Raw genomic sequence first — 25,873 nt, 5'->3', positions numbered from 1 at the left:
ATACATGCAGCTAGGTTGTTTAACTGAAGCGGGTGAGTAAATTATAGAGCACAGACCGGAGTGTAGTATTAAGATACGCAGTTCGAAGCAGAGGCTTGGCATTTACAGTGAAGGCATCTGCAATTACGGACGCTCGTAGCCATACGACCGACGCGCCAACGAGCAATCGAAACCGAAACTAAAAGAAGCCAGTCAAAGTCAAGACGGAAATTGGTGTATCAAGCGGCAGCCGTGATGGAAGGAGGCAGACGCGCGGTTGATGGTTACGGTTTAAGGGACGGTACGCTTCCACATTGTGCGCATTTGTCGTGCGAAGGGTCTCCCACGAGTGGCAGGTACCTCAGGCACTTATGAGATGCGGGCGAGCAGTATCAGCTGACGAAATGGTCCTGCGAAGCGGAGCCAAAGGTAGCATCCTCGACTACACTTCCCGGAGGCAGTACGACGGTGATGTTGGCTTGAGGAACGCTCTGATACGCGATGGACTCGTCTTCGGTGCCGATTTGTACCGGAAAGACCTCTACGCGCACTATGGATGCGTCAACGCCATCGAGTTCTCCAATGACGGAGACTGGCTCGTCTCGGGTAACGTGCTGTCACGCTCGCTTGTTTACCGTTCTGATAGCGGATCGCGCGTCATCTTTACCAGTCTGCAAGAGCTTCTCAACAGATATGTTTCCGTACCGTGTCATTCGTGGCAGTGTGATTCGTGGCAGTGTGAAAGCATTGTTGTATGTACCAGTGCTTGTGACCGAGGTCCGTGAGCATAATCGGCTCAGCAACCTGATCAGGTCCGATTACGCATCAGTACAGCCCCTTGCAACATGTGACGATCATGTCCATCTTTGTCCATGCTTAGCCTAGTATTTATTATACTTACGTTGCGCGATGGAAACTTGAAGAACACATTCAGTACTACGAGCAACAGGTTGCAGGAGAGCGCTCATATGAGAGGAATGGGACCGTGCCTGTAAAACTGCTTTGTGACATAGCTTTTGAAACGTTGCTAGAGCGTTTCACTTGGGGAATTGTTGTGTGTCAAAGAACTACGTTCGTCACCTTCAATCGTGGTCCATCCAATCAAGGTTCAATTTTTCGATCACATTTCTGCAGCTTGCGCAAAAAGCCAATGGAAATCGAGAAACTTCAAGCCGATCGCGATCGAAAACGTACCTTCTGATGATGACGTCGTGGTAAATTAGTGCATTGTATATGTCAAACGATTTGAAAGTTGAGCTTGCTGGTTCATGCTAACTCATTGTAGGAGCTGTAAACAACGGGCTTGAGCCGTTGTTTTTCATCTCCCTCCAATAAGTTATCAATGAAGCCATTCCAGCACAAGACAAGGTCAAAGAAAAGGCATGAGGCACACATGCGCGTGTACCTATTCTTTGTCCCTGTCTTGTGCGCTAAAAGCTTCACTTATGTCATACTATAATATGCCCAAATAGTCGGCTTAGTCATAAGCTAGCGTTAAATATATTGTATCACTTGTATGTGATAGCTACGCAAGGGCCACAGTGCCAGACAATACAGCTATACGAAGGCATTCGGGCAGTCACTTTGCAGTCGGTGGTTCCCTTGCACTGACACGGATGAAAATCGCTCACAGATGGGACACTTCTAATGGACCCACATGGCTAAAGGCAGTGGCAGCTACGGTGAAAGATGTGCTGGCAGATGATGCAAGCGATTTGGTCGACTCGTTTCAGGGGGAGACGACCAGCGGGTGCTGTTGTGGAACGTGCAGGAAGCCATCTCGGGGCCAGGTCGGCCGCACGCCATGAAGGGGCACCACAACAGCAACATCTTTTGTCTGTGCTTTGACTCGTGCCACAAGACTGTGTTCTCAGCCGGTACGTTGACCCGCAAACCAGCATCAAACGGAGCATCTCGCACGTATTTATACAATGCAGGCTTTTCAAGACTTACTTTACTTCCAACACATATGTTGCAGGTACAGCTACGGGAAGAAGCTGTCATGGACTACATGACAGAACCTACACAGAGGTTTTACACCTGTTTGTTTAAACAAGCACTGGTTCATGTACAAAGCTTGAGAACTTGTGTTAAAGGAAGATCAGGATAATGCATACTTAATACGTAAAAGTGGTTCAACAACATCTGGGGTTTTTCAGTGCAGCAATTGTACTACCTGTGTATGATGCTGAAAAGCATGCAAGAATGTTTCATAAAGGTGGTCTTATTAAAGGGTATCATAGTAAATGCAAGGCCACAAGAAAAAATAAACAGAACGGTAATTGCAGCCTTCATTTTCTTTCAACACTACCTATCTTCTGTGACTCTAGTGGTAGTGCCTTTACTGACACCTTTGTCTTTTGGCAGGTAATGACGAGCAAGTTGTGATACATGACGTCGCAACGTGAGTATAGATGCATTATAGTGATACTATGAAGCTGTTTGCTAGGAGTGCTTGCACGCCCGGAAATCGTGTTGCAATTTTAATGATACTAACGAGACGAGTTGAGAGGGAAATGGGGGCTTGAATTCACGAGGAGTCATCGAACAAGTAATGCCACTGGAGCCATCATTTCGACGAGTCCTCTTGCAAAAACGTTGGCTCCAGAAACATTCCTCGTTTGACAACTTATCATAACTCTAGAGTAACCTTGGTGTAATACCCCTGTCGCGCGGGCCTTTGAGGGAGTGCACCACGCTGCTATTGTCATTCACACGGTGTCACATGGGAATGCTTGCTGACATTTGCTGCAAAGCGCACTTGTCGGCGAGTGCGTTCGCCAGACTCGCTTTGCTGCGATGGAGTGTCGAGCCTCGTTATTTAGTTATTTTAGAAACTGAATTCATAGTATTTTATTAACTATCGTTTTCGTTGATGCATTAAAACATACTATACCACAAAAGGAAAAAAGCAATCGATCTTAGGGGCTTAACATAGCCTTCTTGGTTAATGCTATAGGTCTTTCCTAGGCGTAGACAGTGAAGAGTCAAACTAAAACCCTCCACAGACTATGCAAGAATGTCCAAACTCCAGCGCCAGAAACCTGCTGTGGCAACCCCTGCAGAAGCGCGGACCTTTTGTCGCTCGTACTCGGCACGACAGCTGCGCAGACTATCTCCATCTGTGGGAGCGGCTTAACAGTGGCTGCTCCTCGGCGCATGCGCGGCGAGGAGAGGTTGAACCCAGGCGGTGCACAGCTGTGGCTTGGTTATTGATAAGCAACGGCGTGGAGGGTTTTTTGCAGACACCTGACATCTTACCTCGAGCTTTAAGAGCTTCGCTCTTAAAAACTAGTTTGCTATTCTCACTCTCAGGTGTGTGCAGGGCATGCCCTACGGCCACCAGGGGCATGCCCAGCACACACCTTTCAATGGCTGTATTCGCCGCATTTGTACCTAAAGTTTACTTTAAGGGCTGCTTATAGCTGTAACACATTATTACTCAAGAAACATTGCCTGAAATCACAAACATCTGTTGTGCTTCTTAATTACCCCTTGCCATTTCCATCGTTTTCAAAGTACACTTCCCTTTCTCATGTAGCAGCGTGCCGCCAAAGTGACATTCCGGGGGCATAAGTGCACTCGCTCAAAATGACGCTAATTATTATGTGAACTTAAACTGTGCTTGGGACGAGACACCAGAGTAGTAGACAGGATGAATATAGTGTTCATCCTGTCTACTTCTACTCTGGTGTCACCTCCAGCACAGTGTAAGTTCACATAATAATGTCTTACCAACTAGTCCCCAAACACGCGCTCTTTGAGAAATGACGCTAAATTTGCCAGTGTGACTGGGGTATAACACGCACGTACTGTTTTGCAGGGGTGCCACTAGAGACGTGTTCTTGCACGACGAAGCAGTGTACGGCCTGTCGGTGCAGCCCGGCAACGACTTTGTGTTTGCCAGCGCTAGCGACGACGGTTGCATTCTTGTGTACGACGTGCGGGAGCCGAGGTCCTCGGATCCCCTGCTCTTGGCCACCTCGGCGTCACCCTTCCACGCCGTCACGTACAACCCGGCCGAGCCGCGGCTCTTGGCCACTGCCAACTCGCGGGAAGGCGCGGCCCTCTGGGACGTACGACGCCCGCGCCGCTACTTGCGCTGCTATGACGGTGCCATGTCGCAGAGTGCCATGAGCGTGCGCTTCAACGGCCGGGGCACCCAGGTGCTCGTCCTGCGGAGGCGCCGGCCACCGGCCGTTTTTCGGCTTGAAGGCCGGCAGCCCCTGGTACAGCTGGACCACACGGACTACTGCAACTCCTGCACCATGAAGAGCTGCTGCTTTGCGGGGCAGCGAGACGAGTACGTCATGTCCGGCTCGGACGACTTCCAGCTCTACGCCTGGAAGCTGCCCGATGACGTTGAGGAGAGTGCAGATGGAAAGAGCAGCTGGGTGAGGCAGGCTCACCTGGTGCTGCAGGGACACCGGTCCATAGTGAACCAGGTGCGCTTCAACAAGACGGCCATGGTCGTTGCGTCGTCGGGTGTCGAGAAGATGATAAAGGTGAGCACCATGCTGATGTTGTGCGTAAGAGGTTACATGTAATTAACGAAAGAAGGGGAATTTTTTCTAGGGGCTCATTTCTTTGTTAGACACAACCAAATGAATCCAACAGACAACTAGGCATGGGGGACATTGATTGTTGTCTTTAACTGTAGCGTAGAAACAATTATGCAAATTAAATTGAATTATGTAAATTAAATTGAATAGTCACCTAAGAGGGGGGGGGGGGCGCAATATCTGCCCCATGCATTGACACCCCTAGTCACCTAAGAGGATGGGGGGTTCAAAATCTCCGTCATACAATGACTTAGTAGGGGGGGGGGGGAGCGCTGCAATGAACATTCCCCCCCCCCCCCTGATGGGGAACCCTGCACACACTTATGTTGCCAGCCACAACCCTGTGCTCAGGGTGTTTTTATTTGTTACAATATTGCCCTTCCCTCCTTAGAGAGCTTTCAGTGTCACTGTTCATGCTAATATAATAATAAGGAGAATAGTAATAATGGAAGATGACCGATGAAAAATTTTAAAGAACAATGCTTAGGGAAGATAAACAAGGTGCGAAGTTCTGCAGAAGACACAGTGAAATAGCTTGGCCAGCTCGTTCTATCCGCTGTAATATTTGTACAATATTAATAAAAGTTGGGAGGAAATATCATTGAAGTAATCAGTTACTTATCATTAATTTCTCATTCACTTTCTTGGCACAGCAATTGATAACTGTAATCAATGAAATTTTCAAAGGAATTAAATGTCATTGGTCATTGTTTTTCTGCAACGTGCATGAGTCTGGTGGCATGCTGACATCGCCACTGGGAATTTGAAGTATGCTGGCACTTGAATGTATGGCCAGCCAAACTTTAGCTTTATTTAAGTTACAACCCATATTTATTTATTTGTAATACCCTCAAGGTACATACAGTACATCATAGAGGGGAGGGGCAAGAACACTAATATTTGTAACAAAGGGCAAAGTAGGAAGGAGAAAAATAAAATGCATAACCGTCAGTCTAGTGTGTGCAGTAGCAGTGTGCAATAAGGACAAAAAGTAAATGATGACACTGATTCAAACACCAGTAATACAAAACTGAAAGGTCAATTTAGTGAATGAAGTTGGAATGTGTAATAAAAACAGGAAGTAATAATTGTTGGAGTTTACTGTCCCAAAACCAGGATATGACTATGAGAGACGCCGGGTGGAGGGCTCCAGAAATTTCGACCAGGTGGGGTTCTTTAATGTGCGCCTAAATCTAAGTATACTCTGGTCTTGGGCATTTTCGCCTCCTTTGAAAATGCGGTGCCGCGGCAGGGATTCGATCCCGCGACCTGCGGTTCAGCAGTCAAGCGCCTTAACCACTAGATCACTGTGGTGGGTAATAACAAGAAGTCAGAGGGCACTAATTCAGAATACCAACAAAAAAAAAAGATTTTTTACAGCGCTAGGTCATGTTAACTAAAGCATTTTTGAAAAGTACTGGATCACGTATGTTTACTTTTGATGACTGTATATTATTCCACTTAACAGAGGTTTTGGGAAGAAGTGACTGTGAGCATGTGACATTGCTACAGGAGGAGACATTGATTTTATGGCAGTGATCTCTATGAGCAGATGTGAATGGTGGTGGGTGAATCAAGAGCGATCAGAGAGTGGCATTGTGACAGTATACTTTATGAAAAAGTGAAATGTGAGCTTGCTTCTGGCAAACTACTAGTAATGGGATGTTAAGAATTGCTTTCATTTCTGTTTCGCTCGCTTTACGATTATAGTTTGCTCGTGTAAAACGGACAGAGCGTTTTTTGTAGTGCTTCAACAGCATCAATTAACGTGGATTGATGCACCGGGTAATTCAGCAATTCATGTGATGGATAATTTCCAATTATCGCGATGGAACCTCACTGCTGTGCTGCTTCTGCACCCGCAGCTGTGGAGCAGCCTGCCGCTCCCAGGTGGCTCGCATTGCAGCCGCTCCGAGAGGAGGCGCCGCCGCTACACGTACCAGGAGTACGTGAATCTGGTGCTGGAGAGTGGCCAGCTGTCCAGTCACGACTACAGCCACAAGTCGGTGGAGGAAGACCCTCGCATGATGGCCTTCTTCGACACCTTGGTGAGTTGACTCAAAAGTTTGTACTGAGCAATAAAAACCGAGACGGGAAAGGAGTGCAGGAACGATGTGGAATGGTGATCTCGTTTCTGTGTTCCTCTCGTGCTTCCATTTTTATTGCACTGCACGAACTTTGTGTAATTATAAAAAGAATATTCCGGAGCACTTGCCCTATCGGGAAAATGGGGGCTGGCATGTGCATGCCTGATGTACTACTTTTCTTTCTTTCTTTCCTTCTATTGCATTGTGCAATTTTCTCTCCTAACTGGTTCCTTCCTCCGTGCTGGGAATTGGACCGTCATCTATGTGCCGCAACACTTCAGTTGATGCAGGCAACAACGGCAGTCGTGCGTTCATATCCAGGCAAGAATGAAATGTGGCAACGTGAAATGGCAAGTGACCTCGATAAGAAATCAGATTGCCTTACCAGAAACAGCTGATCACTGACAAGCTCACGATCGAGAGAGCACCTACTAATTGGAATACGGCGCATACAAATACGCATCTGATCGGCGCACCTTCGAGGGCCGCATTTCTTAGTGCTCTTGGCTCCCTGGTATTTTTGCAGTCATACCTGCAGTACCAACGACACTTGTGAGGCAACAGAAGCTTCAGTTGAAAAATGTATCAACTAGCCCATTTGTGGATTCATTTGGAGTTGTATTAAGGAATATGCAGCTGCAGGCAGTTATCACACATTGACAGTTTTTGCAAAGCATCAAATGGCTGCATGGCATGAAAACAGTGCGAATTTCATACTCAAGTTCCTGTGCCTGTTCTCTCAAAGCAGCCTCACTTTTTGGCCAAACAATCAACATGCATAAGCATGCATGCATGATATGTATGTGTGATGTCAGAAGCACTACTTCCAGTGTCGCCGATTAGCATGTAAACTCGGTAAATCGTCCTATACAGAGTTATAAAAAATTACCAGTAAAGAACTAGTTTTCGCTATGTCCAGTGTCTAACAAAAATAGCCAGCGCAGTCTGCTGAAATGCTCTGTGCTATCATAGCCGCTTGCACGGATGTTGGCAGGGGGGGGTTACAGAAGGGACACTTGCCCTCAACCAAAGCCACACCGGCGCTCCCCCCCTCACCCACCACGATGCAGCAAGGGTTTACACCCCCCAAGACAAAATCCTGCCGATGCCCATGGCCTCTTGTACTTCTTTGTGTGCCTTTCCGATGGCACCAAAACCAGAGGGTACAATTGCATTTGTTCACAGCATATGGAATGTGGTTAAGATGTGGCTAGGGTCAAATAGTCTTTTTCAACATAAGGCAGCAAGAGCAAAGCAGCAGCAGCGCGTGGCACGAATGGTCCATGCTCTGGCAACGAAGAAGAACGGCTATTTGGGCTAGTTGGTTAAAATGCATATTGAAAGGGTTTGCAGCGCAAGCACGGTGGTGCTGAAGGAAAGGCGACACAAGCGCAGCGCTCGTGTCGTCCCTCTTTGCTTTCCGTTCCTCGCTTTTAAGCCTTTCCTTCAGCACTACCGTGCTTGCGCTGCAAACCCTTTTCAATACGGTCTGGCAACAACAGATATAAAGTGGCTGGGAACATGGTGCCACTACAGAGGCTTGTAAATCACAGGATTCGTGAAAACACGGCAAGTAGTTTCCTGATATTCACTCATAGATTGCACTGTAGGAAAGCCTATCTTGGAGGACAGTTGGAGAGGGTAGGCCTCTGTGGACTTTATTAGGCTGATATAACGGTGATAAAGACAACATATCATAAGGCGAGAACAGATTCTGCTGGCAACCGAGTATTTGAGTGCCATCATCATTTTTGCGCTCCATTTAGTGATGTTATCGTACCAACCCGCCTAGCAAGACACCCTTCTGAAATCATTTCCACATTTTCTGTGTGTCTGTGGTGCTTTCACTGACAACTTTTGGAAAACATACACTAGTATATCTGCTGTTAATATTTATCTCTGTATGTACCAATGGAACCATACATTGACTGTTTGCATTTGCTTTAAAGGGGTACTGACATGAAAATTTTCAGTTGTTTTCTTTGTGTCAAATGAAAGGCCATGCCTCGAGAGCCTAGAAAATGTACTTGTAAGCATGAGTGGATCCTGAAAAAGTAATTACAGTTTCAGTTCTACTGTACACTGACGTCACAACATGGTATGGGATTCTTGTCACATGCTCACGCAAGATAGTGACGTTTCCACGGCCACTCCATTCCTGGCTGGTGATGCACAGGTGGCCATTTTTAATGTTTTTTGTGACATACAAGAGGCCATTTTAAATGGTTTGGTATTTGACATCATCACAACCAACCACACTGGTGCATGATGTTACTAAGTGCGCAGTGCGAAAATGGACCTTAATGTCACAGTAAAATATCTAATCAGCATTTACTTAGCTTCACGCTTGTGCAGAGCGATCTCTGTAATGTATGGCAGAGTAAACTCGCCTTCAAAAATTTATGTCAGTACCCCTTTAAGATGTTCTGGGCTTTTCTCCTGGCTTTTCTCCTCACTTTTGAAAGCCAGCGCAAGTTCCCTAAGGCCAGAAAGTTTTGGAACCCTTGAAGTAGAACATGCTCATCCATAGAATGAATAATGTTTGCAGGTTGAACGAGATGCCGAGGGTTGGTCGTCGTCCGATTCAAGCCAGTGCAATAGAGTGAGGACTTCATCGTCATCATCATCGTCATCATCATCATCTTCTTCTTCGTCGTCGGCGTCGTGCGACTCATCTAGCGACGATGAAGAGACCACTTTGCAGCTGCTGCGTCTTCACCAGCTGCGGCAGCGGGTCAACACGTCGGACAGCGAAGACGGCTGGGTGCGATCCAGCCCCACTCTACCGTAAGGCTCAACGGTTTTTAGTGTATGTGTCAAGAAGACTTTGTTTAAAGGGGTCATAAACCACTCCTTGGGCTTATTGAGAAAACACATCCTGCGGATAGCAGACACTGCTATGAACATATCCGCCAAATCCTGCAGTCATGCGCAGCAAAGAGAGTTTAGGAGCATTGCGCAAAGTTGCCATTTTCTCAGGCGCTTTCTTTTAACACAGAAGCCTGTGCTCACTCTTCAGAGGTGCCGGCACCTGCTGTTTGACATCGAACAGCAGATAACATGCTATTGGCCAATAACCGGCATAAATCAAGAGCGGCGTTTGAATCAGATGCACTTCTTGCCACGCGGTGCCGCCACATGCTGGCACCGCGCTCCATAGTCTGCTAACGTTACACGGGAATCGCAACGGGAGAGAGAGATTGCGTTTCATCACACACTCAAGGTCATGACGCTAACTTCTTTCTCCCCATACCATCCCTCCCTGTGTGGCTTTTAGCACACTTGACAAGATGAGAGAAGAGAGAAAGCACTGAAAGTGCGCGACAAACTCCTGCAACTCCACTTGTACTTTGAAAAGTGGTTCATGACCTGTTTAAGGGATGTTGAGCATCTTGAGTGGGCATGCAGAGACCCCAAACCTTAATTTTAAAAGTGCTATTGTATGTGCCTGATGACTTGCATGCACGACCACATTGACGCGTATCTATTGAAAAGTGATGCACAAGATAGCACTTAAGATTCGGCGCTTTAGAATTGGCAGCTTTAACTGTCCGCAACATTTTAAAACGTGGATTGCACCCAGTACACTACTAGTTGTCAGTGTGCTCTGGAAAAAGAGCACCGCGTGTCAAGATTTCACCACTCCTGTCAACGGTCACACGTGCTAATAATTTTCCATTGCAGCTGTATATTGTTGTAATCCATTGCAAACTCAGTAGTGGCTACATGATTTTGCACCCCATTTGCCTGCTTTTGATATCCAGATGCAGTAAATAGTCTTTTTGATGCACATATGCACATAACACATATATATCCTTGCTGCTACAGGCCTCCAGGAGAACCAGAAGAGGAGCCGCAGTCCAGCCAAGTAGCGGGCGAATCCAGCAGGTGAAAATGGAGACATTTGCGGCCGTTTCCTCTCCAAAATGATTCTGATGGTCGCCTGGATCAATAGTGGATCCGAGTCTGCATCCGACACAATAGCTGATGCGGAAGCGTCGTAACACTTGTCAGCTAGCGGCATGGCATGTTAGTGCAACTGAAAGTAGTCGCTGTTAAGTTACGCTGCGAAGGTGTTGCACCTGAGCGCACCACTTAGCAGCACAGTAACGTAACGTGCCTAATGTATGCACACGTGCACATACACGAGTGAAGTGTGATAGGTTATAATGCCACAAGGAAGTCTGAAGCCACCAGACGAACCCACATACACCTTTGCATTTATGCAATAATATCGCATGAGCATTGACCCCCTGCAAATGGTAGTGCCTAATATGGGCGAGAAGTGACAAGGTGTGCTGTACAGTGTGCAAGCACGCTCAAGTGCAAGCACCCTTTCCTAAGCTGTTTACACAAGATATCCTTAAGCGAACAGTGTAGCAGACGGTGCTCACACTTGAATGTGCTTTGTGCGCCTGTGCACCGCACAGCACATCTCATCACTTCTCACCAACATTAGGCGCTACCATGTCTGGGGGTCAATGCTCGTGCGATATTATTAAATAATTGCAAGGTCTTGCATACTACTTATCATTCCTGGAATAGGTGAATGTTCGTTCTGCCCGAGTTTTCTCTAGTCATTCTTTTAGAAAAGTCTGGCTTCTTTCCCGTGGTTCTCAAAGTCACTCATGGTAGTATGTCTTTACAGTACAAAGCACTTCTGCAGTTAGTCTTCCTATCAGCTTTGTCTGTGTTTGTGTTATACCGGTCACGGGCACTTCCGATTGCGATCAGGTCCAATCCGGATTAGGCTCGATCCAGATCAGGTGCTGCTATACAGTCACATTTAATCACAATTAGGCCCAATCGGGATCAAGACAGTCGCAATCTACACATCATGATTTGGCTTCACGATCGCGATTTGGCTGACGTCTGCACCAAACTCGATCCAGATATAGACTGCATCGTGTAGCAGCGACCAACTTATTGATAACGATCAAGAAGTCCCATCCCGATCGGGCCTGATCGCAATCAGAAGTGCCCGTGTGACACCGATATACCGGCTTCACACAGTTACTTTTAATTGTTATTGGGCTTTATGCGGATCAAATCTCTGAACCGTGATTCTCTCCTTTTGGCAAGCTATGGAAGGAAGCCAAGCGTTGTTAAGAAATTCAAACCCAACTGGGCCTTACTGAAAGTGCACCTTGCAACATCGGTATTAAATTGTGCCCCTCTCTCAATAACTATAACCACCAACTTGCCCAACAAAAAGCATTCCTACGTCACTGTGGACTTTATTTCATAGCTTGGAAAACCCTACAAATGTACAGAAGTACTCGCAGGTACCACGCAACGGGAGTTTTCCCCAATGTGTTTCACAGAGAGGCTAGTGCAGCTTATTTCTTCCTTTCATCGTGCGCAGCCCCACAACCAGTGAGCACGCCAGCAGACCAGAGTTCAAGCGGCCCCGATGCGGCTTCCGCAACCAGCGCTCGTACAGGAAACGACGGCGGAGTGGCAGCTCGGACAAGCAGTGACCACACGGAGGCCAAGGGGGATCAAGTTTTTTTTTTTTTTTTCGGGAAAGGGGGGTCGCCATCTTAACAGATTTTTAATATAAAGAATAACTCGCGGTCCAACTACAGGTCGGGTCGCACCTTGAAGCCGGGCCCCTTCGGCGGCTCTGTGAGCGACGTCAGGCCCTTGGCCGGCTCGCAAGAGAAGCGGCCGCTCCGCGGTCCGGGCTTGGGCCTCTCGCCGCGCTTGAAGGCGTCCAGCAGCTCGTCGACGTCCTTGGCCTCCAGGTCTTCGTAGTAGTCGTCGTTGACCTGAATCATAGGCGCGTTGACGCAGGCGCCCAGGCACTCGACCACGCTTAGGGTGAACAGGCCGTCAGAGGTCGTCTCACCCGGCCGGATGCCCAGTTTGCGCTCGACGCACGCTTGAATATCCTCGGCGCCGCGAAGCATGCAGGGAGTCGTGGTGCACACCTGGACGTGGTAGCGGCCCACGGGCTGCCGCATGAACATGGTGTAGAAGGTGGCCACCTCGTAGACCCGCATGCGCGGCATGCCCAGGTAGTCGGCCACGTAGTGCATAGCTGTCAGCGGGAGCCAGCCGTGCTGTCGCTGAGCCAGGTCCAGAAGGGGGATGACCGCGGCGTTCTTGTGGCCTTCCGGGTAGATGCTGGTGATCGCCTCGGCGCGCTTGGCGTTCTCGGGCGTAAACTCGAACTTGACCTTGGCGTTGTTGCGCTCGTCGTCACGATGGACGAACAGTTGGTCGCTGCGAAGAGCCGAAGAGACGGATACGTTGCGAGGGCCCTGCCGCCAAAGTGAAGATGCCCGCACGGCCAACTGGCTGGCTCGCTGCATCTTGCTTGTTTTCGGAGTGCGTGTGTGTATGTGCGACTTTACGGTGCCCTCGCTTACCGAGAGCGGTACAGTTTTTCGCGTGCGCTAGTTTAAAGAGTAGTTGAGCGTTTGTTGCCGCCGCCGCGGTTAACGGGAAACGCGAGCGATCACTCGCAACAGTTTATGCAGTTGAGAACCGTTTGCCTTTCGAACGAACCTTTGCAGATGATTGCTTCGTCAGCTTCGTGTCTTCGGTGGACGTGCGAATAGTCCGGGTAAAAAGGCGGACGTCGACGTAACGGGGAAGAAAAAAACATGTATAGTAATGCAACGGTTGAGGGCCCGTGCGTGTAAAATGCTATGTTCTGTCGAGCCGCGGCGCTGCTGTCGCATTCTCTCCAAGCTGTCTGCTCCGGGGACGGTGCAACCCGAATTTTGATTCGCTTCCTTGTTTTATGACTTTTCTCTAAGTGTGTGTTTTTGCTGTCTCCTTGTATGTTTGGCGTGTTTTCTTTGTGAATCTACAGTGATGATTTCGCGAGAAGTGTATCATGTGAAGCTATTGTTAATAAAGGGAGAGATGTTTCCGAGCTATATGTGAATGTCCCTGCCAGGCCCGTAGCCAAGAATTTTTTTCGGGGGCGGGGAGGGGGAGCACTTGCTGAAAACCTTGACAATTTAAGATAATCACCCATTTTTATTACTTATTTCCGATAAAACACCCATTTCTATCAAAATTCCGGGGGGGGGAGGCGGCCCCTAGCACCCCCCCCCCCTTCCACACACACACACACACACACCTGGCTACGGGCCTGGTCCCTGCCCTTCGTGGTCGCAAGCGGCGCGGGCACGTGACGTGTAGTTTTACCGCGATTCGCGAACTTCATTTAGAATTTTGAACACGAGAGAGAGAGAGAACAAAACCTTTTTAATGAAAACCAATGGTTTCCTCGATTGTGGGAGGCGACGACGGTTAGTCGGCCAGGAGCCCCTGCTCCTTGGCGGCTGCCTCTGCCCGCCCCGTGATCCAGACCTGCACGGCAGGGTCGGAGCTGAGCAGTGTGGCCTCCCACTGCTGCGTAGTGGTAATTTGCAACTCCCGAGCCCATGGCTCAACCCAGGTCGGAACGGGGAATGAGATAGAGGAAATTGGGTGGTCGACACGCGACCGTATGGTCACTATGGTGACGTATCACGAAATTACGCAGTATTATCGATTGGCCAGACTTCAGTATCCCCCAGGGAACGAATCACTAACCAAACGACAGGAGCTTCTATGGAGGCAACTCCAGACGGGCTCGTTTCCGACGCCAATTCTCTACTCATATATTTCTCCTATATTTACACATGAGTGCAAGCTGTGCCGGGCCCCCCGGGCCGACCTTTTTCACATGCTTTGAACACGAGCTCAATTTATGCAAAAAGGATGCAATCAAATTTGTAACATGCTAACGAAAATTTGTTTCGTGTTGTTGTAGATGTTCTGTACATATATTTGTGGCAGAATTATCATTGGACTCTCCAAAGCTACACTGCCTATGCTTATTAAAGGCACCTGGCGTGGAGTTCCGTAATAAATTTGACCACATTTGAATTATTTCGTCTCCGACAAAAAAAAAAAGCCTGTATGCGGTTTTCGTAAGCCAGGGTCGAACGCGACAAGAAAAGCACTGTCTGGTGACAGATAACCAAGTAAAACGTCATAACAGTGATTTTAAGTTCCATTTGATAGCATTATCAGTGACAAACCAGACTTCTTAAGAAGCATGGACGTATGACTTGCCAATCACATCCAACTTGGGTTTGTTGGCTAACCATAAGGGGACTGGAATTTTTTTTTTACATTTTGCATGTGTACGCGTATAAAAGGGAATGGGACCACCGCTCCCCACTCCCCGAAAAAAAATTTCTGGTCACGCCTCTGGTACAACGACCCAACGAGATAGTGCGCGCACGGTATCGAAAGCCATATGGTGCAGATGTCGATTTGTCCGCTTATTCGGTTTCTTTTCGTATGGACTTGGCGCTTGTCGGAAACAATTAGTGCTCTTAATTAGGTCGTTTCGTGCGTTTGCATATGGTAAACTCGAGTGGGCCTCAAAGAGCTTCCTTTTATTAAAAGGCTACGCACAACATAGAAACTGCGATGGGGCAGGGAGCACTGGCACGGCCGCTGAATGAAGCACTGGCTTAGCCAGGGGAGAGGGGTTTGGGGGAGTTCAATACCCCCCGAAATTTTTCAGTTACGTGTGTTTAATACACGCACACATGCGAACGCACACACGGGTATACACAAGGTATGGTTGCACCCCCGCCCCTCCCCAAGGAGGAGGAATAAACTTTTATTGAAACCAGCAGTTTGGTTGGCTGGGCCCCTAGGCCTCCCACGTGGGGACGTCTATGTCTTGCCTGTCCGCCGCCTCGCTAGCCTGCTGTGTCGCCCAAAGCTGGACGTCGAGGTGGGAGCTGCACAGGGCGGCGTGCCATCACGACGAGAAGGTCTCGATGTTAATGGACGGGTATTGGTGTTTACATTCCCACAGCACATGCGGGAGCGAGGCGACCTGGGTCTTGCAGATCTTACAAATATGTGGTTAAGATAAATGTCTGTATATATTTTGTGGTTATCGATGCAGTGACGGGTACGTGTTTGTCTGTGGTTGCGCTCTCGCTCTGTTTAGCTTGTGATGAGGGGTGGGGAAGGTTCTTCTTTCGAGGTAAAATGCTTTTGTGATGTCTTTTGCACCCCCCCCCCCATTTCTGGCTACGCTATTGGGAGGGAGGGGGGGAGGCATGTGTTGCAATCAAGGAGGTTAAAAAGATTCGCTGGAGTGGAAATCATGCCTGAAGAGCGAACAAAAAACTTTGAGCGCAAATAAACGACGTAGGACCAAGAAAGATACACACACCACAAGCGCTTGTGTGTGTGTGTGTGTGTGTGTGTGTGTGTGTGTGTGTGTGTGTGTGTGTGTGTGTGTGTGTGTGTGTGTGTGTGTGTGTGTGTGTGTGTGTGTGTGTGTGTGTGTGTGTGTGTGTGTGTGTGTGTGTGTGTGTGTGTGTCTGAGCGCTTGCGGTGTGTGTATCTTTCTTGGTTCTACGTCGTTGATTTGCGCTCAAAGTTTTTTTAGTCATGAGATACCAACTAGCCCACCTAGCCATACTGAAGAGTGAAGCCATGCCCTCCCTTCTGCTACCCCACCCCTAAAAAAATAAGTAAAAATCTTACTATATCCGGGCAGGTACTGCTGAACGTGTGTCTCTATGTTACTGGTTTCTGTACATATATTTGTGGCAGAATAATCATTGGACTCTCCAAAGCTACACTGCCTATGCTTATTAAAGGCACCTGGCACTCATATAGATTTGTTACTTAAATTTCGTCGAAAACAACGATATTTTATTCTATAGTTAAATAACTATAGAATAAAATATCGTTGTTAACCTAGCATTTACATTAACAGATCAACGTCACTTGTTCTCTAAGCGGGCACCAGACGAAAAGAACGTGTTTCCGCGATTAATGGAGCACAGACGCTGGCTCTTGCCTGTAAGGCGTTGCGAGGGCTTTCACTACAGATTTTTTTTTTTTAACCTCCTCGGTTGCAAACACGGAGGAGGTTGCAAATCACCGGGCCAGAGGGTGCAGGAGCTCTGTTTTCTGCCACACTGGCAGACATGTCGTTTTTATTGATGATATGTAAAATCACGAATGACATGCGCGTATCAACGTGCCACAGCTTCCTTGACAAGGAAGATGCCCAGGACGGAATGTTGACGAACGGAAATAAATGCAAGCAAAATACGTGGCGACTTGGAGGATAAGCCCGAAGTGTAGTTAGTTAGTTAGTTAGTTAGTTAGTTAGTTAGTTAGTTAGTTAGTTAGTTAGTTAGTTAGTTAGTTAGTTAGTTAGTTAGTTAGTTAGTTAGTTAGTTAGTTAGTTAGTTAGTTAGTTAGTTAGTTAGTTAGTTAGTTAGTTAGTTAGTTAGTTAGTTAGTTAGTTAGTCCTAACCCGGTCGTCATCACGTAATTCTTGCTGCTTGGCGCGAGGCCACGGGTTCGATTCCTGCGGCCACGCTCTATGCATTTGCTGTGATTTAGGTGCCTGTAGAGAGCACTAGCTCATAGCCACATTAGGGTTCACTAAAGAGAAAAACGATTTTTCCCGTATTAGTAAATTACTCTTTCACGATAGCAAAATCACCACGCTTGCCGCGAGAAGACGCTTGAGAGGTGAGAAAGCACGCAAAAATAAAATGCTGGTGGCGACGCCACCATGAACTTCCCGCGCAAGTCGCCGTGACGTCATAGATTTTGAAGCGTCGTCTACTAAGGCCTACATATTAGTTCAGTACATTGTGTTCTTCTGATGGAGGCAAGGACTACCAAGTTTCAGAAATTTCGTTGAGCCCAAAATACGAAAAAATACTTTGAAATCCGTGACGTCACCATCGGTGATTTCGGCGGGAAATTTAAAGTGAAACTTTTGACTGATCTTCATATCCATTATTAAAACTATAGAAATGAAATTAACGACACTAGAGTTTTCAGAGTATATAATTTATAGTCTAAATTAATTTGTCGTCGTTTCACTTTAGAGAGAGGCGCGCCCTCAAAAGTTGGAAGAATATGTTCTACTGGGAAAGTGCATAGCCGTGGTTCTGACGGCTCTTGCGGGGCTCTGAGCTGACTGGCGATCTGATAAGCCCAAGATAACAGCGCTATACAATAAGGAATGCGTACACAGACGCAGTAAAACTTGGACGGAAGGGCAGAGGAAAGGAAGCGCGTGGTTTTGAATGATAACTGGCTGAAACCAACCGTCTTGTATGTGTATATCATATGAACTGCCACCCGCCTCAACGCCAGTACTATCACTGAGGAGGATACACAGACGCTGTTGAGTAAGTATTTATACAGCGGGCATGCCGACCGCAGCTTTTTCTCGTAGTAGTAATGTGATAATTGCTGCATTGTGTTTTACGTCCCAAAACCACGTACTATGATTATGAGGGACGCCGTAGTGGAGGGCTCGGAAACGTCGACCACCTGGGGTTCTTCAACGTGTACCTTAATCTAAGCATACGGGCTTCTAACACTTTACCTGCATGGAAATGCGGCCGCCGCGGCTGAGATTCGATCCCGTCGCCTTCGGGTCCGTGCGGGTACAGCTTTTTCTCGAGAAGCTAGTCGACAAATAATTAGACCCAATATGGTACTTGATTCGGACGGCTTAGGTTAACTGGTAGGATTATGCTTCACGTTACTGATACTGTGCAGTATATGAGAAGTGGCCATCGGACTTTTTGGAGGAACACCATCTTCCTGCGCCTCTTGGCATATATGTTACCCACCTTCTGTGAGTAACGGGGTAGGATACCTGATTTACTATAATGACGGAGGTCGACTATACCATATTCACTCGCATACTACAAGCACTGAATAATATGTTGGCCAACCTACTAACCGCTGTTCTAGCAGCAAAGACATTGTCTTATCAGCCCAATGATATGTTTTGTCCACCAGTATTCCCAACTTTCGTGTGGTCGACTCTCACAACCAGCTGCCGGTCAAGACGCAAACGCCGGACACTTGTTCGGTTCAGTGGCGTAAGGTTCATATTGCAAATACAGCCTGCACGGTGCAAGTGGACCCGTCGCGATGTTTGACTGCTGCCCCGAAGGTCTCGAGATCGAATCCCGGCTGCAGCGTCGCATTTCGATGGCGGCGAAATGCCGGAGGCCCGTGTGCTTAGATTTAGGTGCACATCGAAGAACCCCAAGTGGTCGAAATTTCAGGAGCCCTCCACTACGGCGTTTCGACCTCATAATCACATCGTCGCTTTGGGATTATGAAACCGTTAAGCGCACAAAGACGGGAACAAGAAGACGACACGCAGAGCGCTACTTCCAACTGATGCTTATTGCGACACAAAAACGCCATATATGTGGTCCCTTCACTCAGAAATGGCTACTTGGCATTTTTGAGAGCTGAGCTATCAGTTTCTCTCTTATTTCTACGCTCTCCTCTCTCTTTTTTTCTTTTTTTTTTCTTTTTTCGCGCTAACGATAACAGGCTTTGTTAGCGCGCGCATGGGAACTGGGCGATACAGAAAGATCACTTGAATCACACAAGCATTTCTTTAACAAGAATCATAAAGGCAAAACAAACAGGGTGAAAAGGTGACGTACCAAAAATGAACAAGGGTATTACAAAAGCTGGCCAGCACAAATGAACAGGAATGAAAAACAAATCAGACGTAACACCCCAGCAATTATTATTATTACGGTGCAAGTGGAATTTTGTAGCGCCTTGATTTCCGCATTCTACAAAACGTCCCGCAGTGATCCGTCAGGGCACAAGCGTCCATCGTGAGTCATACAGCGCGCTTGCTCGACTGTTGCTCTGCTAAATGGCCTTTCCGATGTATGACATGCAAACGTTTGGGGCCCCTATTCTAAAACTCTTCTAACGTCACCGGTTTCGAGTTTGTTGAAGGAAAGCGGCTAGAAAACGCTTTGTCTGCCGCGTTATATACAGCGTCATAGAGGCACTTAGGACGATGTGCTGTAGCTAGTGATGCAGAACTATCGGTAAATTGACTATCGATAGTATCGATAGTTTCTCTGAAACTATCGATAGTGTAAACCAACTATCGATAGTACTACTATCGATAAACTATCGATAGTCGAATCGGTAGTACCATTGGTAATATCAGTAGCGATATTATATTAGCCACGCGTGTTTATTGCTTTGTTTTGATGTACTCGGGTTTCAACTACAGACTGTTAGCTGCGTTTGACGCAGACCGCGCCGCAATGTTTGAGAAGTTTCGCGATTGTTTGACATTTTAAGGTTACGCGCCATACGCGAATATTCAATTTTATTCGAGAGCTTACGCGAGCAATAGCGATAACCCTGGAAGGTTTGATGACTGATGTATAAAAGACGAAGCGTTCCACCGATTGTCAGATTACTCGACGGCCGGTGACTGTTCTCGCCGCAATCAGTGCGCAGCATGTATCGCTTGTATTGTGAGTTTTGATTTTCTGGGCACAGGTTCGACCAAAAAAAGAGCTTCGTATTTCCCAGTCTTGCTGCAGCATTCTTCACCGTCACAACGACGTGACAAACTATCCATAGTGGTGCGAATAAAGATGCTGTTGCTGGCTGGCCAAATTGTCAAAGTATTCCCGATAGCCTACTATCAGCTTCGCTTAATTTATGAGGAAATTTTTATCGAGTGAAATTATTTGCGCAGTGAAAATGGCAGCATATGTCCATAAAAATTAATATTTAAAAGCAACCAGTTACATCTTACAATTAACAAACTTAGTTCTTGATAATTTTTTACTTTGTGATCATCAAATACAATATAAAACTGAAGCCGCGCAGTTCCACCCCATGTAACGGCTTCCTTACCGCTACAGCTTAATAGTTTGACTTTATGACCATGTGTCAGCGAAGCACTCTGGTGAAGAATGCAAACATGTCAACTTTCTTGCCTTTCAGCCTGCTCCTCCGGCTCCACTATGTACCACGCGCGCGGGGAACCAAATTTATTCTGCAATGAGTTCGCGCTGTTGATTTTAAACTATCGATAGTACTTACTATCGATAGCACTATCGATAGTATCTTTTACCATCGATAGTTCGATAGTGATTCAGCTATCGATAGTATCGATAGTACCATCGATAGTCCTGCATCACTAGCTGTAGCCCAAAATAGGGACGCTAGGTGATACCGGATGACCTTGCTTTATTATTATTTCGTTTATTGCGTTTTAACACCCCCCCCCCCCAACCACAAAAAAAAATATATAAAGCTATACAAGACAAAGAGCAACGTAACGCAAAAGAAATAAAATTTACATTTCCGAATGTACATACAAGGTCAGCTATTTCTTATGTTGTAAACGTCATTTTTTAAAATATTAAAGGTTCGGTGTTTCTCGTCGGAAACCGTTTATCAGCAAAATTTAAAAATCCTGAAGGCTTCTTCGTAGGCGCGTGCTTTATAAGGAAAGGCCTTCACGCCAATTTTTATCCCTCGTCGATAGCGGAATACAGAAACTGGCTTTTCCTTTACGTTTTAAGGTGTACACTGCCGTGTAAACGCACATTTACATACATGCACGTATCTACACACGGGACGAAGTTCATTACGCAAGGCGCCTTCCTTTTGTTTCTTTTCCAAGTCGTCCTCGACGTTGTCCTTGCGGTGGGCGTGCATCCGATGCACGGAACAGCAAAGGGCGGGAGAGGCAATTGCACGCGTGATTAGCGCGGGTCACGACGATAAGGCGACGTCGGCTGGCCGTCGTATTCTACCATTCGTGGCGATATGCGTCGGCGTGTGGGCATCGTAGGCTTCGGCCAGCTGGGCCAGTTCCTGGCCGCCGAAGTGCAGCGGCGACCGGAGTCGCTCGAGCTCGCCTTCGTCTGGAGCCGGGGCCGAGTGGTGCACGGGCTACCCCCGCACCTGGTGCTCGAGGACCTGGCGTTGGCCGCCACCCGGCATCCGGACCTGGTGGTCGAGGTACGTGAGCCGCGCAGTATGGTAATTACGTTACTGTACTGTATCCATGCGTGTTACCGTAAGCCATGCGCAGGGTTCCACATTGTAGGTGGCGGGGGGGGGGGAGGGGGGGGGGTAGTGCGATGTCTCACTACAGCGACACCCCCCCCCCCCTCGTTGGTCGCGTTCAAAACAAGCTTCCAAGCTTCGCAGTGGATGCAAAGATGAAAAAAAAAAAAGCGATGAAGTGCTTCCCATAACGGCCTGCCTTTGGTCCCCAGCTTCCCGGGGACGAGAATGTGAGTGAATGGCTGTTGGAATGCAACATCAGTGGTTCTCGCAGCCGCCATTCTCGTCCATAAACAATCACGGGACAGTTCCAACTGAGCAAGGGTATGGGACAGACTTGGCGCCCCCCTTAGATGATTGGAGGGGGGAGGCCCCCCTACCCCCCTCATGCGCAAGCCTATATGACTGTATACAGGAGGAGCCGTCGCAGGATTTAAGGTGCAACTACCGGAAATATGAGCACAAGATAAAATGCAACATCAAACTGGGCTGGCCGCGGTAACCGATTTCATTGTAATTGTTGCGCTGTGTACGAAACGCTAAAGGGATGATCACTGTAGCCCATCCGTGCGATGGCCAGAGACACAGAGTGACACAATATTTTTGAGTGTGTCCGACTTGAGGCTTCCTTCATCGCCGGTGTGTCGTACACAGCGTGAGAACAATGAACGGTTAACAACAATATATAGCGTGGAAGCGATTCAATGTACAAGAAAAATAATTACCAAATAAATGCGGTCCAGCTGGTGTTCATTGCGCGTAAATAATAAAAATCACACCATCTCCCGCTAAAGGGGACCATGAGGCGATGCGAAGCAGTGTTTCGGCATGTAGAGCCCGCGTTCTAGAGGTGGAGTGGTGAGGGGGAAAGGGGAGGGGAAGTGGAGAGGGGAAAGGAGAGGGGGAGGGGAAGGGGAAGGGGAGAGGGGAAGTGGAGAGGGTTTGCGCATGCGCAGTAAGGGCGGTCACGCCGCACACCACCACCACCACCGGATTGAACTCCGCCATAATATGCTTCACATCTAAAACTGTGTTAATGAGCCTCGATGCGGTGATATGAAAGGGAGATGTATTCAAGTCTAGTGGATGCATATGTGGGTGTGCCATGGTTGCCGAGTGGAGGTCGAGAGAGTACGTGTCAAGCTGGATTCTGCAATCTCAGCAAACTTTGATCCTTCAATCAAATACGTGTGTGTTGTGCCCATAAGTGCTCCTTTCGTCTTTTTTTTTCTTTGACGCTGTCCATTTATCGCCTACGACCAGTGGCGTAGCCAGGGGGCGGGGGGTGGGCACACCGGGCCCCTGCCCCCCCCCCCCCCCGAATTTTTTTCCCCATGGAATACAGAGCACAAGATGACACTCGACCCCACTTATCTGCCCAGACCCAATGTCGGATCAAGGAAGTGCCCCCCCCCCCCCCCCCCCGAAAAAAATTTCTGCCTACGCCACTGCCTAGGACCGCTATTACAAGAACTGCATCTTATTCATTTTTTGCACATCTTTCTGCCCACATTCTTTTAGGGCTTTTTTTCTTTCTTTCTTCCCGTCTCGCTGCATAATAGCAAGTAGGCGAATATACGCTGGCTGATCCTTCTGCTTCCAATAAAGAGCTCTCTCTCTCTCTCTCTCTCTGGATACTGCAAAATAACTATTGTGCCAACCTGAAATGCAATCCTCGACTGCAGGTGGCCCATCCATCTCTGGTTCGCACTCATGGCGAGCAGCTTCTGCGCCACTGCGACCTCCTCGTGGGTTCGCCCACGGCGTTCGCAGAGCCGGACGTCGAGGCTCGGCTGCGTGCCGCGGCCAGCCGCCACGCGCTGTTCGTGCCGTGCGGCGCGCTCTGGGGCCTGCACGACATCCGGGCGCTGGCAGACCGCGGTCAGCTGGCCGAGTTGACGGTCACCATGACCAAGCACCCATCGGCACTGAGGCTGGCCGACGCCGAGATGCGCGTCCGCTGCGACCGAGCGGCACTCGGAACGCAGGCTGTCACGCTCTACGACGGTGAGCTTCGAGGCAGTGCTACAGAACCACTGTAGCAGTACAGCAGAGACTGTATGTAAGGACGTGCGCACACGTGGCGCAGCACCCCCCCCCCCCCCAAACAACCTGAAGGGGGTGCCACCCGTCATTGTTTAAAGAGCGGCGTTGTGGCCCCGCAGGCTTTTGACGATAGTGACGTCATAAGGCCCCTGATGTTGCATTCCAAGAACTGTGTACTCCAGGGGCCTAGGCCAAAATATGTTCGGGAAACAGGGGGGGGGGGGGTTAACCACACTTTATGTATGCTCGTGCGCGCGTTTGTACTTGCGCTTGTATATATACACATGCAAAATTAAAAGATTTCGGGGCCTCACCGCCGCCTCCGGCTACGTCAGTAGTTTACTTCCCACCATTGGCCGTCGATCGGAAGCCAGGGACCAAAAGCAGGCCGTTGATTTATTTTCACTTTTGCACCTATTGCAAAGCTTCTCTTCTTTCGGACTCGAATAAAGGGGGGGACATCGCCCTGGCCCTAATGGAGACTACGGGTATCCGCCTGCATAACAATTCCGCGCGAAAGTCGGAATCCCGAAGTGGGTAGTGCAGTACGCCGCCTTTCGCTTTTCGACTGTGACCTGCGGTGTTCGAGATATATATGGCCGACACTGTAAGATAGAACAAGTACTCGGTCGTCATTATTCGAAAATAAAATAGATATCACTCGTTTCCTTTGGCAACCATTCTGCTCCGCTGATACCTGAACTGTCCATGAACGAGTTTTTTTTTTTTTTTTTTGTCCTAGTAACTTTCATCTCATCTAACAAATAATCCTGGCAGTACTGCGCGCTGATTACGGTTCTTCCAAGTGGCCCCTTCAGAGATCATTTTCCCCGCCACCGCAGGACCCGTGCGAAGCCTCTGTCCGATGGCACCGAACAACGTGAACAGCATGGCGGCCGCGGCGATGGCGGCACACACGCTGGGTTTCGACGGCGTCCGGGGCCGGCTGGTGGCCGACCCGGGCTTGGCCGACTTCCACAGCCTCGAGCTGGATGTGGTGGGACCCAGCGAGACCGACGGGAGGGCGTTCCGGGTCCGCACGCTGCGCATGAACCCCTCTGATCGGGGGGCCGTCACGGCGAGCGCCACCTACGGAGCTTTCCTCGGAAGCATGCTCGGTACGCGAGAAGTCACGCAATGTCCTGCTCTTGTTACGTCGTGGTTCATATTATTATTAATCAACTACCCCCAAAGGCCCCCATTGTGAGGGAATTACATGGGGGGAAGGGGCGCATTAGCATTGGTCACTGAAGTGGTCACCGTTTACACATCATGAGCATAACGAAAAAAAAAAAAAAGAACTGACACAATAACACAAAGTTAAGATTAGAATTCCAGCATTTAAATCATCAGTGGAATAGTAAAATATGTCAATCACGAGCAATAGAAGCCGCACTCAGACTACGTTGTCAGACTCCCTATCTAAATTTTTATCTACACAGAGCTGGTCTGGCAGCTTAGCCTAATTGTTATTTTTTGCGGAATACGTGAGACAACGCAGCACTATCTCATTTCCCGTAAGAGGTACTCTACCTTGCGCAAAAATACCTTAGGTGTCGTTTTCCGTCTGCTTAGGTTAATTAAATGGACAAAATGTACTGTCTTTCTATATTATTATTATTATTATTATTATTATTATTATTATTATTATTATTATTATTATTATTATTATTATTATTATTATTATTATTATTAGAATCTCATTTCTAATAATTCTTCCGTATTAATTAAACAAAGTTTGAACTTCAATTTCATATTGCCTTTAAAAACTAACCGGTTCTTTGCCAATCTCCCAGTGTGGGTATGAGCCACAGCTTCCAGGCTCTACTCTACTCTACATCGGCTCACTGATATATTCTTCGTGAATAGGTTAGCTTTGCATGGGTATTTGTCTGTGTAAATTATGAGTTTATCATTTGCCGTGTTGGGGTATAAAGTTGTGCGCTGTGCCACCGCCGTCTCTCATTCCACCCACTGCAAGCGCTCTCGAGATCCTTGACACTACAAGTAAAAACGACAGTAAACAGAATGTCTGGACGTAATACATTCTCTCTCTCTTTACCGCAGAGGCCGCCAAGGGTCGCGAACCGGGAGTTCACTTCTGCTGAAGCCGTCCAATGTAGACAAAGAACCTGTTGCAGCTCTGGCATGAAGCGCCCGTCTTGCTTGTGGTTTTGTCCTACGAATACATCATTTTGTGCATGTTTACATAAACGGACCCACAGATGCCTGTCTGCGTATCCGGACTTTTTCTAATCGTACAACCTCGCTGATACGCGTTTTTTTTTTTATGGGCCCACGAATTAATGAACGTATGAT

The 25,873-nt window shown here is 48.0% G+C and overlaps 3 protein-coding genes across 3 annotated transcripts; 2 read left to right on the top strand and 1 right to left on the bottom strand.

The window, feature by feature from the left end:
- The first annotated feature begins 203 nt into the window (after positions 1-203).
- Positions 204-13,514, top strand: LOC119401353 (DDB1- and CUL4-associated factor 5). The gene is made up of 8 exons (XM_037668077.2): positions 204-585; positions 1,713-1,856; positions 2,347-2,383; positions 3,803-4,484; positions 6,407-6,589; positions 9,177-9,415; positions 10,457-10,516; positions 11,994-13,514. The coding sequence occupies exons 1-8, from the start codon at positions 351-353 to the stop codon at positions 12,106-12,108; spliced, it is 1,695 nt and encodes a 564-aa protein (XP_037524005.1). The 5' UTR covers positions 204-350; the 3' UTR covers positions 12,109-13,514.
- Positions 11,968-12,945, bottom strand: LOC119401354 (NADH dehydrogenase [ubiquinone] flavoprotein 2, mitochondrial). Its single transcript, XM_037668078.2, has one exon. The coding sequence runs from the start codon at positions 12,943-12,945 to the stop codon at positions 12,211-12,213; it is 735 nt and encodes a 244-aa protein (XP_037524006.1). The 3' UTR covers positions 11,968-12,210.
- Positions 13,515-17,712: 4,198 nt separating the features above from the next.
- Positions 17,713-25,782, top strand: LOC119401352 (aspartate dehydrogenase domain-containing protein). The gene is made up of 5 exons (XM_037668075.2): positions 17,713-17,826; positions 21,120-21,460; positions 23,194-23,515; positions 24,397-24,672; positions 25,622-25,782. Exons 2-5 carry the CDS (start codon positions 21,266-21,268, stop codon positions 25,660-25,662), a joined length of 834 nt encoding a protein of 277 aa, XP_037524003.1. The 5' UTR covers positions 17,713-17,826; positions 21,120-21,265; the 3' UTR covers positions 25,663-25,782.
- Positions 25,783-25,873: the final 91 nt, after the last annotated feature.

Source organism: Rhipicephalus sanguineus, chromosome 8, assembly GCF_013339695.2.
Source record: "Rhipicephalus sanguineus isolate Rsan-2018 chromosome 8, BIME_Rsan_1.4, whole genome shotgun sequence".
Classification (NCBI taxonomy): Eukaryota; Metazoa; Arthropoda; class Arachnida; order Ixodida; family Ixodidae; genus Rhipicephalus; species Rhipicephalus sanguineus.
The sequence above is the reverse complement of the archived record's forward strand: the minus strand, read 5'-3'. Positions and strand labels throughout refer to the sequence as shown.

Coding starts and splice junctions, on each gene's coding strand:
- LOC119401353 (XM_037668077.2), top strand. CDS start 351: ATGAGATGCGGGCGAGCAGTATCAGCTGACGAAATGGTCCTGCGAAGC. Junction 6,590..9,176: donor TGGCCTTCTTCGACACCTTG/GTGAGTTGACTC, acceptor TAATGTTTGCAG/GTTGAACGAGATGCCGAGGG. Junction 9,416..10,456: donor CGATCCAGCCCCACTCTACC/GTAAGGCTCAAC, acceptor TTGCTGCTACAG/GCCTCCAGGAGAACCAGAAG.
- LOC119401354 (XM_037668078.2), bottom strand. CDS start 12,945: ATGCAGCGAGCCAGCCAGTTGGCCGTGCGGGCATCTTCACTTTGGCGG.
- LOC119401352 (XM_037668075.2), top strand. CDS start 21,266: ATGCGTCGGCGTGTGGGCATCGTAGGCTTCGGCCAGCTGGGCCAGTTC. Junction 21,461..23,193: donor ATCCGGACCTGGTGGTCGAG/GTACGTGAGCCG, acceptor CCTCGACTGCAG/GTGGCCCATCCATCTCTGGT. Junction 24,673..25,621: donor TTTCCTCGGAAGCATGCTCG/GTACGCGAGAAG, acceptor TCTTTACCGCAG/AGGCCGCCAAGGGTCGCGAA.